Genomic DNA, 15,645 nt, shown 5'->3' on the forward strand with positions numbered 1-15,645 from the left:
CGTTGCTCGAGTGTTTGGAGGTGTGTGTTGAGCAAAAAAAAAAAAAAGTGGTTGTAGGCTGGCAGGCTCGAATCTGTGCCATGAAAGAGGAAAAGAAAGTGAAAGAAAATCTGACGTCTTAGTTGATGTCTTCATGACGCAACCGGAAGTCAAAAGTGTTCAAATTAATCAAAGTCAATCCAACAGTAACGATTGCTAAAATGTTGGCAAAAAAATAAAAAAAAATCGATCCCTCCTTGTACAAAACGGCCAAGTTTAGGATGAAGGAATTAATGTTTTGGGCCAATTTTTTGATATTTGTCGTCCGAGAGGTCGAGCTTCAAAATGATACCAGTCTTGTCAGGATTCATTGCCCCTGTCAAAAGTTGTAGCAAGACATACATACATACATACATACATACATACATACATACATACATTTAAACAGACAGGTGAGATTTATATTCTAAAATACTGTTCATCTGAATATTGTTTTGCAGGTGTTCAATCATTGGATGTGCTTTATCAGAAAATTTTTTCCTGGAAAATGAGGGTTGCTTTTTGCTTTTGGATCTTCTTGAGGTGAGTGAATGTTTATCGATTATGAGTGATTGATTAGGGTTCGTTTAAGGAAAGGATTTATGGTTATTACGTTGGATTAGAGGTCAGATTTTCATTTATTTTATTTATTTTTTTTTTCGAAGGAGTCACTGCTTATCAAGGCCTGAAGGCCACTTGAGGATAAGGATTAATGAATCTAAGGTGGTAGTGTAGTAATCATTAATGATGTAAATTGAGTAGAATTTGATTATTTAAGAGAACGGTTTGACAAGAACTTGTTTACATTGGACTTTGAAGGCTTCAATATTGTAGCCGACCAGGAAGCAAGCCTGCAGAATAGTATTCCACAGGCGTACAGTCCTAGGAAAGAAGCTTTGTTAGTGGAATCTATGTTTAAATTTAAGCACAGATAGAGAGTTGCGGGGAACTGTTGATAGTGGTTGTAGCTAGTCGAGTGTTTTTTTTTGTGAAAGTCCGTCAAGGGGTTCATCGTTTTGAAGATCTATCTGGTAGTTGAAGGACGTATGATCTCGGTTCTGCACTTTTACTCAGTTTTTTTTTTGAAAAAGAAATGAGTGCTCGATTAAAATGAAAATCCGAAAAATAAGAGCGTATTTATATTTATATTTTTATACTTTAGATTTTGTGCACAGATTTTGTGCACAGATTTTGTGCACAGAAAATTGTTAGATGAGACAAGTCATTGGTACCGTCGGTTTCAAGCCCGATAATTACGACAGTTTTAGATATCCATATCAAGCTCTCTTCAGCCAATACTCAACTCTGAGTATTGGCTGACAGAACTTGATATGGATATCTAAAACTGTCCTAATTATCGGGCTTGAAACCGACGGTACCAATGACTTATCTCATCTAACAACTTTCTATACACAAAATACAATATATATATATATATATATATATATATATATATATATATATATATGAAATAAAATGGAGGTGGAAGGACCTGGATACTCAACGTTTCGCCCGATTTATGCGGGCTTCTTCAAGAGGGATGGTCATTGATGAGAGAGTCGGAGGATTGGGGCTATATATAATGATGGGGGAGAGCAACGTGTTTTCCTTATGTAAATTAGATATCATATATACATATATATACATTTTATGAGAGGAAAAATAAATTAGAGTAAACTAGTGTAGTGGGTTACGTCTAAAAGTTAAAATATCGTAGAGATTAAAAAAAAAAAATCGTAATTTCACTTAATTTTATTATTTTTATTTTACTTATTTACTGTATTTTATTTTATCATTATCTATTTTTAGACTCCATTTTATCACCTCCATTTCTTATTTTTAGACGCTATCTTTTAAGTTATTACGCTATTTTATCCTAATTCAATTATTTCTAATTTAAAAAAAAAAAAAAGATTCTTTCGTAATCTCGTGTCATTTTATTTATTTAATCTATCACCGCTATATTTCCAAACACAATTTTTTTTTTTTTTTTTTAATCTCTACGATATTTTAACTTTCATTATTCTCATTTTAATTGTTATTTTCAAAACATTTTTGGTCAATGTAACTTCTGAATTTCTTAAGGTGCATCTTTTCAAACTTGGGAAAACTTATGTCAAACTCGGGAATTTATATGCAATTTCAAACTGAACACTTTATCTAATCCACGGGAGTAGATTGTACTCATTCTGTCAGCCATGACCAGGTTGAATATAAGTCTCAATAAGCACTAGACAAATCATCACGTCTGTCTTGTCCCGTTCTCGCGTCTCCATATGAGAACTCACATAACAGAGTTGAAAGAGAGGAGGTAACTTTGCCTGAAACGCAAGAAAGAGTTAGCTCCATTCGATTCTTGTTCTATTGTCTTAACGGCAAGTTAAAGACATCAAAGGTTGAGACTTTTTTTAAGTGAACTAATAAGTACACTTAATAAAACTGTTAGCCTTTGATATTTTTAAGTCTTTAACTCAGTGTTGAGATGGTAGAGCTACGATCAAGGGAAGCTAACTTTTTTTCTGTTTCAGGCAGAGTTACCTCCCCACCTTTTAATCTCTATTATACAAGTTCTCATGTCGCGTAGGAGACAGATGCTAGCAAAAGCCTTGATAAGTGGTGACCCCCATGTAAAAAAAAAAAAAAAAAATCAAACTACGACTGATAGATGTAATTTTTATCATTCTATGTGTTGCCTCGTTGTAAATAAAATCTCTACCTCAAGTCAACTGTGATTATCCTTATTTCTTCCACTATTTTCTGTCATTCATGTACTACACACATCGGCACAAATGTTCGTCTTTGGACATAATTGTCTGCAAGGTATTAATACTTCCTAATTACAATGCCTCCCTACGGGACAGAGTTAGACACCAGGGTCGTTTTTTTAACGCGGAGAAAAAGAGAAAAAACGTATTAATAGTTATTGAGTTATAGTTATTTCTTCTGTTGTTGTAGGTCTGCCCCCGGAATATCCAACCGAACATCTTGGGTTGTCTTTTAGAATTGTGCTGCGAAAATCCTCAAATGGTAAAACACATCCTCACCTGGAAAGGACTAAAAGCCAATGTGTCAGCTCCTCATTTTCTCTGCAAAATGTGGCGAGAAGAAGAAAATCAAATGGGTGTTAGTCGGCAGCCATCAGGGGCCATCGCAGGTAAGAGAGAGAGCAAGTCATTAGCCCTTATACTCGAGTGGCCTTCGGGCCTTAATAAGTAGTGAGTCTCTTGTATAATTTATTTTTGAAGTTGGAGAGGATTAAATAGATTAAACCCAGGCTGCAGTCAAAAATAGGTGCGACCACCAGCGTTGGCACACTGAATTAAATCTATCTATCTATCTATCTATACTCCTATAAATTTGTTTTTTTTTTTGTGCATTAATATTCATATTAAAAACTCTTTTTTCTTTTAATTTAAAAAGAAAATACAACTTTGTTATATATGGGTCGTGGAATTGCATTCATCTGCAAAAGATCTAGCTAATTTGCATATTCTTTTAAACATTCATTTTAATTAATTCCCTATTAGTTTTTTCGATTTTTTTTATGGGATGATCACCTTTAGTTAATTATTACGTGTAATTACATTCATGCAGATATTCTACATGATTTATACTTGCGTAAAAAGCATATAGTAAACACAAACCTCTTTCTATGCATATTTATGTATGCATATATATATTTGTTTAAAAAATTTTGTGTACCAAACTCCTCTGTCAGTTTTCGAGCTAGAGATATGCAACTTAATATATAGGGTATTCGGACCTATGTAAAACTTTATATTTGAGTTTAAGGCAGGGAAAATCAGTGCAAAAGTGTGAAAATTAAAAAAATGGAATTTGCCAGGTGAAGATCGAACGACGGCATTACGGATATGCATGCATAACGTAATAGCTATTGGTTCATGTATTAATTTTTAGCCTTGCAGCAAACGTTTTTATAGTTCAGGCATTAACTTCGAAAGGAAAAAGCAAATTGTAAATAAAACGTTTTGATTTCGATTCTCGGTGGTGGTGCATGAGTCATTATTTTTTTTTTGTTGTTTTTTAACTTTTTAAATCATTACTATATATTGGGTCCAATATAATATAATAATACGAAATCTGCATTAATCAAAATATCATATTTAAGCGTATTTTACGACCGGCATGCTAGTTACCATAAAAAAAAAAAATAGGTGCAACTGCCAGTGTTTGCACATTGAATTAAATTACTATAAATAATCTATAGAAATGAAATCATTGAAGAAAATCTGATGGAAACTGACAGAGTGATAGTTCTGACCTGGCTTTCCAGTGATACTAGCATTAGAGGCAATCGTTTACTTGCAACTAAAAATGATAGCCACGACTTTTTAACTTGCATATACAGACTAAAAAGCTATGAACATAAAATGCGGGGGGGGAAAAAAATGTTAAATAATATGAGATACGTTCCCAAATAACAAATTATGCGAAGATCAGCCAACACAACGTAATATACAAGAAGAGAACAACAGACATAATTACTCAAGAAGGAATACATAAAAGACATATATTGCGTGTGTGTGTGTGTGGGGGGGGGTCATTCTGAATTTCCCACTCATTGACAGAATGAGTCTTCTTAACACCCACACAGAGAGTCCCTTCCAAAGAGTCTAATGTTCAAAGTCCTCGGCTTAATTTTCACAAACAACATGAATTGGAATAAATACATAGAAGATACTGCCAAATTTTCTGCAAAAAGGTAGATTCCCTCTACCGAGCTAGAAAACATCTCACTCCTGCCAGTATCCTATATTTCTACCATTCGTCTATGCATGGAGTATTGTTGTCACTGGCATACTAACTACTAGCCCCCCCCCACTCTTAGATGCAATAAAGAGTCTCTTACTGAATAGGTCCCACACTGTCTACCAAGCTCCAGCCCCTGTTCCATCGCGGCAATTTTTCATTCCTTTGCTTATATTAGACATACTTTCACAGAATGTGCTCCAATGAACCTGCTGCACTTGTATCCCCGCTCAATGTAAATACCTTTGACAAGCCCATCAAGCAGTAAAATCCCACACCTTCACTGGAACTGCATACCTTTGGAATTCCTTCCCTACTCCCCGTTTCCCCAGTTGCACTAACATAAGAAACTTAAATGTAATGTAAACAAGCATCTTACTGCAATATTCTTCACTTAGGATGCCCCAAGTAATCTGGCCCGTAATTCACAGTGATCCTTTATGTCTCAGTCATGAAAAGAAATTTGGACAAAAGTTAATGTTTAGCTTACTTCTATTAATGTCAGTAGCGGGCATGTTAGCTCAGCTGGTAGTCCGTTATGTATCAGTGGCAACATGTCATTAAAGAAAATGAAAAAAACAAAAACAAAAGAAAAAGAGTGCATTCCCTAAAGTTGGCCAGAATAAATTCAAGGGAAATAACTCAGGCAATTCTGTGTGAACAGTTACAGCGTCTGACAATTTCTTTGCAAACGTACTTGTTTCGCACTCAGGAATATGTCTAGCTGACTTTGATATCTTTTATTTTATTAGGTTAACTTTGTTGGAACCATTGTTTGTCTCATCATTGGAAATTTATGTAAAACTAGCAGGGCTACTCAGTGTTGCCTGGGGCAACTCTCTCTCTCTCTCTCTCTCTCCCAGTTTTCCCTCTCTCTTTCTTTTTTGCTGAGTCCATTCCTCTCTCTAGATATGCACATGCACTTTTATAGAATATCCCGAGGAATGAGTCATCATTAAGGAAATAACTCCTTGAAAAAGAATTCAGAATTATTTCCATTTTAGTTAGTACAAACAACCTCCATCTTACAAACAACCTCTTGATAAAATCTATGCCAGTTTGGGATCAAAGAATGAATATTTTTTTTCTGTGCTTAAGGTATTATTCATCCGGGGCATCAATGATCAAGAAAATACCAACTTTGTGAGTGTTTGTTTTGTAGTTTAGAGTTTTATCTGGACATACAAACACACATACATACAGGAGAGAACTTGAATGCCTACTAGACACTATCCTCGAGTGTCTAAGGTCTGTTTGTGCAGAAATTTGTCAGGACAACACGGCATGAGTATATTTTTCCCTAGAAGTAAAACCTGACTAAATATTCGAAATCACATAGTATTTGCAGGCAAAATAAGGTCTCCTTGATATGGCTAACACAGACTGGCTTTTATGAGAAATGGTGCACCTTCTCCATTTGATGATAAATAGGAGCACGAAGCTGGATACTCCACCAGACAAGATAAATTCTTGTCCTGAAATTGAGTAAGATCAAAAGGCCACAAGATATCTACGTTCAAGGATGGAGTAGTGTTGCCACATCTGGGCAGGAGCTGCTAGAAAGGACTTATCCTGCCTTGATAGTTCAAAATAGACTTCGTAGCCTTGTGAGGGATGTCCTTTTCTCTTCTCTGCAACCTCTTTCTCACAGAAGAGACGTTGCGAGTTTGTCTCTGATGTATCGTTATTTTCATGGCAAGTGCTCGACTGAGCTCCAATCTATGGTCCCTTTTTCCACTGCTTCAAACGTAAAAGATGTATGGAAACTAAAGCCGTTTTCAGGACTGCCAGCAACCATTGTAAGAAAGTAATAAGGAACGCAAGAGTGTTGTATGCTCAATCTGTTAAGTCCAAAGTAGCTGAGCAGAGGCTTGGTTCCCACCAGTTTTGGCAAATAGCAAACAGAATCCTGAATAGAAGCGTGTGCTCCATCCCAACTATTATCAATGGACCTGAGGTAATCTCGTCAGCATCAGACAAAGCCAAACTCTTTGTCAAGAACTTTGCAGCTAATTCTACCCTTTGCGACCAAGACCGCCAACCTCCAATATTTCCTCCTGTATCAGAAAACACGCTATGTGATATACGTATATCTGTACGTGATGTTGCCAAGCTAATCAAAAACCTTGATTCCAGTAAAGCAACTGGCCCTGATGGTATTCCAATTATAGTACTCAAAAAACTTCAACCTGAATTAGCGCCCATACTTACAAAACTGTTTAAACGTTGTCTTAAGGAGAATAGTTTCCCATCTCCCTGGAAAATCTCATCAGTATGCCCTGTATTTAAGAATTCAGGTGATCGCTCATCCCCCTCTCAGTACAGGCCAATAAGTCTCCTGTGCGTCATGAGTAAGTTGCTAGAATCTGTGTTAAATACAGAAGTAATCAAACATCTCAACAAAAATAACCTTCTTAGTGACACTCAATATGGTTTCCGTTCTGCTAGATCTACAGCAGATGTCCTTACAGTTATATCGCATAGGATTAGCAAATCTCTCGACGGTGGCAATCTTTCTAGGGCAATTGCTCTTGACATATCTAAAGCCTTTGATAGGGTATGGCATAAAGGTTTACTTCATAAGATCGCTAGCTATGGTATAGCTGGAAAAGTCTTCTCAATTATTAAATCATTTCTTTCTGATAGGTTCATAAGAGTAGTAGTTGAGGGGCAAAAATCAGAAGCTCACAGTATTAATGCCGGTGTCCCTCAGGGATCCATCCTGGGCCCAACTCTTTTCCTGATCTACATTAATGATCTTCCAAATCATATCCTTACATCATTTGTAGACATTTATGCTGACGACACTACCATTTATGGTACCACATCTAAGACAGTAAACGACCAAGTTCTCTCCAATTCTCTCTCCTCTGATCTTGAGCACGTAGTACAATGGGGAAAGGAGTGGCTGGTTACTTTTAATGCATCTAAAACCAAGCTTCTCTCTTTACATCATCAACATTCTAATTCACATTTGTCATCAATTGAAATGAATGGCTCTCGTCTTCAGGAGGCCTCAAGTTTTGACAAGCTTCTGGGCTTGACCATTACTCCTGATCTTAAATGGAACACGTATATCAAATCTGTTGCCAAGGCCGCTGGAAAAATGGTGGGATCTTTCTATCGATCCAGTAGATATCTCACTGCTGATGCTATTCTCTACCTATATAAGAGCCAGGTACGTCCAAGGATGGAATACTGTTGCCACATCTGGGCAGGAGCTGCTAGAAAGGACTTGTCCTGCCTTGATAGAGTTCAAAATAGACTTCGTAGCCTCGTAGGAGATGTCCTTTTCTCCTCCTTGCAACCTCTATCTCACAGAAGAGATGTTGCGAGTTTGTCTCTGATGTATCGTTATTTTCATGGAAAGTGTTCAACTGAGCTTCAATCTATGGTCCCCCCTCGCCAAACTTTCACAAGAAACACCCGTCTAGCAGAAAAGACTATCAACAATTTCCCCCACTCTTTATCTGTGCCTACACCTAAACATAGATTCCATGAACAAAGCTTCTTTCTTAGAACTGCACGCCTATGGAATTGTCTTCCGTTTTCCTGCTTTCCAGCTGACTATGATATGGTTGTCTTCAAGTCTAACGTAAACAAGTTTTTGATGAGCCGTTCCATATAAGTTAACAAATTTACCGAATTTCTATTACTAACAATTACTATATCTTCCAATTTCTACGGTACACTCTTTAACCCTTATACTCGAGTGGCCTCTTGGCCTTGATAAGTGGTTATGCCCATGTAAAAAAAAAAAAAAAAATCTTGTAGTATAACATGTTTAAAAGGTCGATTGGGGATAGAAAAATTATGTTCCCAACTTTTTTTACTAATTCAATGTGTGAGATGTAAAAGACAACTTTAATGAAATGTTCGAATATCTATGGATTTCATATAGAGATCAAGTGTTAACTCCAGGATAAGGGCCTCTTGATTTCTGAAAACTTTGAGTGAAGTAAAAAAATAAAAAAAGATAAAATAAAAAAATGAAATAAAATAAAAAAATGAAATAAAATAAAAAAATGAAAAAAAACAACATTTTTTTTAATTAAAAAAAATGTTTTTTTAATTTAAAAAATTTTTTTTTTAAATTTAAAAAAAATAAAAAAATAAAAAAAAATTTCTTTTTAATCTAAAAAAAAAGTTTTTTTTAATTTAAAATTTTTTTTTTTAAATTAAAAAAAAATAAATAAATAATAATAAAAAAAAATCAGACGCTTGCCCTTAATATAATGGGTTAATTTGGGGTTAATTATAGAATTTAAGATTTGAATTTCCAATAACATTTTTTTTCTTTTTGTCAGTTAAAACCGTGACAACCATTTTGTATTTGGGGTTTAAATCTTGGAATTCTTTCTTTCTTTTTTTTTTTTCAGAATCAGATTATCCTTTGATGGGTCGAATCCAAATGGAATCCGGATTCTGTTCGCAGCCAGCCTGTTGTGCAAGTCAAGCAATTGTGGATGTGACAGAGAACATGAGAGGAAAAATCTACTGTCTTTTCTGCAAACTGGGTCAGTGGTTGCCCCTGTGATGTTGTGGTTGATGAAACGACACTTATCCAGTTTTGCCCCAATGTTAAAAACTGCCTGTAAAAAAGAAAATTAACAAAATAGCACAAAATTTTTTATTATGTACTTATGTTTTAAATTAAAAAAAAAAACAAAAAAAACAGCACACTAAAAATTACCCAAATTTATAAAGTATTTTTTAGATAAGTAAAAATACATGCATTTTAATGGGAAAATGTCACGTTCTCCATTTTCTGCTTACATTTAGGTCAACCGCCAAGGGAGATAATTCAAAGTTTAATTCAACGAAGTCATCATAATAATAGTTGGTAGACATTTTTACCAATCAAATTTTATTTTATAAAAATAAAAATACTGCATGAATTTGCAGAAATACACCTTAAAAAAAAAAAAACCTTAGAGATACCACATAATTTTTTTTTTCTGCCATTATCATTTTTTTTAATGTTTGGGTAAATCTGGATAAGTGTCGACCAAACTACTGATGTGATTATTACAGTTCGAGTGAGAGTGTTAATAATCTCGCGCTGAGTTTAATATACGGATTCGAGTTGGTCGTAAAACATTCTCATCACTTTGTAGAATAGAAAGACAAAGTTTCGTTTTGACATTTAAAACAACTTTATTAAATCATCTTAAACAAAAGATGAATAATAAAAAAAAAGAGTGTTGATAGCAGGATGAGTTTACATGTATCAACGAAGGCAAAAAGCTTAAGAATTCCTGTTTGAGGAGAAAAAAAGTTCATGTATGCGTACTATACACACAAGTGTTGAAGTCAAGGTCCAACATTTGCCATGATGGATTGAAAATATCCTTGTCGGTCGAACCCAGGACTAAGGGCTCAGGAGGAGAGGAGTGCTGTTGCGCTCCAAAATAAAAGTTTGTGGGTTGGTCGGAGCTATGTGGAATTGTTATCAGTACCATGTCCTGACCAAGGAAAGAGGAAGTAGCCGTGTGTTAATCCATTTTATCAACTCTGTCACATGCTCAGGTAGCCTGAGAGATGGCTTCTGATTGGGCAAACCAGAGGGGAACTTGTATGCTTGCACCAATCAGTACTGAGCTTATAAACCAATCACAGATTCAAACTAAGTAGTAAACCATGAAGTGTCAATACTGCTGTGTCTTTGATCGCAGCTGCTATGGCTTTTGTTTTTGATGCGATGATGACCAAAGAGTCTGCAGTCATTCTAACGAGTCCTTTTAAGTAAGGCAAGTTGCAAATGCAGAGATTGTTTGCAAAGTCGAAATACACTGACTGTCTGTTCTTCAATGTCACAACAAGTGATCGTTGGTCTTTGCTTGTTTTAGATGGAAAAGGATTGTAAATGTTAAACGTAATGTTGTTAGTTTCAGTCTTTTTTATAAATACTATTATGACATGTGTTCTTCAGAATCTTTTGATCTTTTCCCTGCTTCCTGTGTTCAAGCTCATTTGACACATTGGTCTAGTGGTCTCCATCAATTTGCTGTTTTGATACCCCATTGTAATACAGTTTCCTATTCCAACAGCTTATTTTCAAGAACTACAAACTTATAGAACTGACTGCTTTCCTCCTACCTATAGCCTTGATCTTTTCAAGAATAAGGTCAATAGGCATCTCATATCTTTGTGATAACCATATTTCGTTCTTGTTAGCTTCTTACATCAAGTGGCTTATGCCTTGTCTGGAGTGTTTTTTATATATAAAAAAAAAAATACCGATTCAAGAGGTGATATTTCAATCCCAAGAGTAGATTTTCTGCAACTGCAGATGCACGTTAGCAAGTGCAATGTATGGATTGCAATATCAAAACATGGGATCATTTGTCCTACTTATTAGTTTGTAGATGAGAATGAACGGTCAGCCATTGTGGCTGCCGCCAGATTCATCTTTTCTTAGGATAGATGGATTTTGGTATTCTGGCCCTTTAATGCCGAATATCAAAGCCTAATAGACCCTAGCTAAATCTATCACCGTAAAATAGGCCAAAAAAGGAAAAATATCGTTTTTATTAGAGTAATATCGTAAAAGTGGTATAAATATATTTAAATAAAATAAATAATTATTCAGCTGTGTTATATATAGCTTAGGAAGCAAAATAAGATAGGTGTTCCTACTTCCGGGTCATGATTCGGTCAATGCCCCAGGCGAAGTGATATCACAGAAAGGATGTCAAGCCCTTTCTGAGATTAGACCCTGGAGAGAACAAGTCGCTTCGTTTCACTGTCCGTCCATCGTTCGGTCAGTTTCAAATGTAGTAGCAGTTTTTCTTTCTTTAGCCCCTAAAAGTGCCAACGAGTTAAAAAACCAAAATCTTTATATTTTGTTGATCAGGAATTAGCATGTTTTTAATAAGAATATATATTAAATCTTTCTTTAAGTCACATTTCTCATTTCACCTTTCTGTATCGCATGTGTCTGATGTCGCTGTCATGTCCATCTCCTTTTCTTTGTATTTTATTTGTTTTCATTTTATTTTTGTAAAATATATCGTTTTGTACGTTTTGTATTGCATTTATGCCACTCGATTTCATTTATTTTTATTGCAGTTTTCACAGCTGCATATGTAGAAGAATAAAATTATTCTAACCATAATCAAAGCAGTTGTCAGTTCTCTCACGCATGTCAGGGGAGGCTAAAGGAATCACAGCCATAATGAATGCCATGTGTTAACCTAGTGGTTGTCAAAAAGCTTTGGACAATCTTTCGTTGTAAAACAATCACTTCCGTTTCCAGCTCTTGTCAGCGGCTTAACTATGTACTAAGATAACACACATTTTACTTAACCCTTGTTGCATTCATAAACCCGAAATTAAATTTGGCTTTTCAATCATAGATTTTTAAAATTTTTTCTGTTTCTATTACTGTTTGTTGTTTGGGAAGTGTCAATGATGAAGTGGTTAATGACATAAACTGACGACCTTGATGTGCCAAGTTCGAATCCAGCTGGTTCCATGGTATCACTTTCACTTTTCACTTACAGATGTTCGCAACCTTCACATGGTCCCTGTGCACGATATAAAAGCAATGATAATTAGGAACCCGCTTAAGCATCCCGCTCCATCATACTCGTCTTTCAACATGATATGCTCTCTGAAACGAAAATGTACAGTAAAAGTCATCCGATCGACCCCGATAAAGTTTTCAACAAAGATTATAAATCCACGAGTCCTCTTTTAGAGACAACTAGCCTGGGTGCCCAGTGTTGCCCAGTGGGAGGTGTGTGTTGAGCAAAAAAAAAAAAGTGGTAGTAGGCAGGCTCGAAACCCGTACCGCAAAGGAGGCAAAGAACATGAAAAAAAACCTGACATCTTTGCTGTTGCGCCCATCGCCAAACCGAAAGTGACGTAGATTTAAATTAAGGCTAGACAATCGAAAAGAGGGGATGACTTTCGAAAATATTGGTGAAAAAAGCGACCTCTCCCTATAGAAAAGTGCCTAGTTAAGGGTGAAGGAATTAATGCTTTTGGCCAATCTTTCGATATTTGTCATCCGAAGGGTTGAGCTTCAAAACGATACCAATCTCGTAAAAATCTGTCGCCTCTATCGAAAGTTTTTGCAAGACATGCATACATACATACATACATACATACATACATACATACATACATACATAGCTGCATTTAAACAGACAGGTGAGATTTATATTATAGAAGATGATAAACAACTGTTTATGAGCAAATATTCGTTGACATTGAATTTGAAGATGGCCATGTTGTAGTCTGTATAGAAGTAATCCTGTGGCAATGTGTTCTACAGATGGGAACTTCATGGAAAGAATTTTTGTTCATGGAAATTCTTTTTGACATTAAGTATACAGATGAAAAAAATTAAGTACTTTCCCATTGAATGTTCTGAGTTTTATCTGTTTCCAGTTCTTGTCAACAACACATCTTTTAGGTTTCTAAATTTTTGAGATGAGGATTGGTTATTCATATTATTTGGAATCTTCATATCACTGCTTTCATCTTGATTATCATTTTCACAACATTTCACTCAATGTAACCTCTGATTTTCTTTAATGTGATATGGGAATTGTTAATTATAAATAATAGATAATATATACAGTAATAAGTAAATAATAATAATAATAATAATAATAATAATAATGAGACAAGAGATATATGAGAAAAAACACATGGGAAGAGAAACAGCTACACGGACGAGTTATGAGGATGAAAAAAGATGAGACGAATGAAAACACTTGGACATAGCTACAAAAAGGAAACCTTAGCAGAGAGACTAAATCATTCATAGCAGCCACACAAGATAATGCTATCAGAACAAACCACATCAAAGCAAGCAGTGACAAGACACAAGAAAATAGTAAATACAGGCTCTGTGGACAAAGAGATGAAACAATAAACTACATAATAAGCAAATACAGCAAACTAGCCCAAAAAGAATATAAGAATAGACACGATGAAGTGGGGAAAGCAGTACACTGGGAATTATGCAGACAATTGCATCTTGAACACTCAGACAAATCGTACAAGCACAAACCAGTAGTGGTACTTGAAAATGAAAGTCACAAAATTCCATAGGACATGGATATACAAACAGATAAACCCATCCAAGCAAGAAGACCGGATGTTATAATAGTTAACAAGGAAAAGTCCTGCCAGATTGTAGATTTTGCCATTCTCAACAGACCAGAGTGAAGATCAAGGAGACAGAAAAATGGAGCAAATACACAAAACTGGCCAGGAAGCTCAAAGAGATATGGAAGATGAATAAAGTTAAGATAACACCAATAATAATAGGAGCACTAGGAACAATACCAAAAAACTTTGAAAAAAAGAATTGGTGTATTGGAATCAGAGGGATAGCTGAGAAAATACAACAGATAACAATGATGAAAACCAGTGAAATATTAAGGAAAACCTTTGAGTGCGGAAACTAATATATATGACCCGCAGACGCTAGCTGGGCATACAGAAACTACTAAAGAGGTAAAAAACAAAAAAATACCACTTGAAAACGGAATAATTGTAAGTTAGCCGCCTCCTCCTATTTTTTTTTTCTCGTCACCATAAACTAGTGCTGCCCAAATAAAATAGAGGGTCAAGGACGATGGAAAGCACTAACCAGACCTCCGCTGGATGAGTACAATGAGAATTGGGACTTTGGGCAGGCATATCCCAGTGAAGACCAATGGTCACTACCAATGAGAAATCAATGATCGATGACTGTTGGAAAAACACAGATTAAGTTGGCAACCTTCACGAGGTCCCTCCTTTGAGTATTTGATTCTAGAAAGAATCAGAGTTAAATCCTAACCATTTTAAATTTCTTATTTTGCACAAGTTTTAATATCGCATAACAATACAGAAATCAGAAAAAGGGTTCTTAATATTTATCTTATGTAGGTTGAACTGGCTTTCCCTAAAGGAAGAAGTGTCTAGGAAATATCAAATTCACAATCGGTCCCAATCACGAGTGTATATCCCGATTAGGGGAGGTGACAACGTTATGCTTTTGCAGTTCTTGTCAGGAGGCATTGATGTCCTTCTACATACAGTGCCTGAATGGTCGCCCATCTGGTATTGGCCAGGCTCAATATTGCTTACTTTCAGTGATCTGACGAAAACATGGCATATATTTGTTCTTAATGAACTAGAGGATGAATCTGGTTGATTGTTTCCACGCATCCCAACGTTTCATTAGCATTCGCCAAGACGTTGGACAAAGCAGAGTATCACATATTAGAAAAAATCTGTAACAAAATATAGAATCAATTCACCAACTAAATTTAATAATGAAAATCTAGTATCACTTTCACTTTCCGTTATCAATGTTGGCAACCTTCATGTTGTCCCTTTTGTGACTACTTGATTCTGGAAAGAATTGGGAAAACCAATACCAACAACAAAATTGAGTTAATAAAAAAAGTTATACCCTGCTGAGTAATAAGAATTAACTTTTCTTCAAATCTAATTATATAAAAGGCTATATGTTTGTCTGTCTGTCTTCATATTTTCAAACTCTATCTCCTCCGAAACTTTACAGAGCGGTACTAGGGGCCTCAAATGACTGCATTTTTTACGGACCATTCTTTTATGGGTCTTTAGTTGGTTAAAATACATTTTTAGGGGTCAAAAATGGGTAAAAATTGAAAAAATCGTTATACATTTTGTACATTCATCTTAGTTGATTTTTAATTTTTAATCAGTTCATATTTGTGTCACGTTGTTACAGTGATAACATCACCAGCTTTGAATTCTACAGTTTCGGTTTCGATTCTAACTGATGGCACCCAAATACTTTACTTTTACTTTTAAAACCACGACTCTCTAATAATATATACGAAATCTGGACAAATTAAAATATCATAT

General features: G+C 35.4%; 1 protein-coding gene across 1 annotated transcript in view; it reads left to right on the top strand.

Moving 5' to 3' along the window:
• The window catches only part of LOC145247455 (cilia- and flagella-associated protein 69-like), a 114,060-nt gene that overhangs the window by 73,614 nt on the left and 24,801 nt on the right, over positions 1-15,645 (top strand). Inside the window, exons 15-17 of the mRNA XM_080109238.1 lie at positions 480-561; positions 2,974-3,172; positions 9,168-9,305. Of these exons, the coding sequence (XP_079965364.1) occupies positions 480-561; positions 2,974-3,172; positions 9,168-9,305 (419 nt within the window). The remainder of the gene's footprint in view (positions 1-479; positions 562-2,973; positions 3,173-9,167; positions 9,306-15,645) is intronic.

Source organism: Euprymna scolopes, chromosome 25, assembly GCF_053919585.1.
Source record: "Euprymna scolopes isolate OS-2025 chromosome 25, ASM5391958v1, whole genome shotgun sequence".
NCBI classification, from domain to species: Eukaryota; Metazoa; Mollusca; class Cephalopoda; order Sepiida; family Sepiolidae; genus Euprymna; species Euprymna scolopes.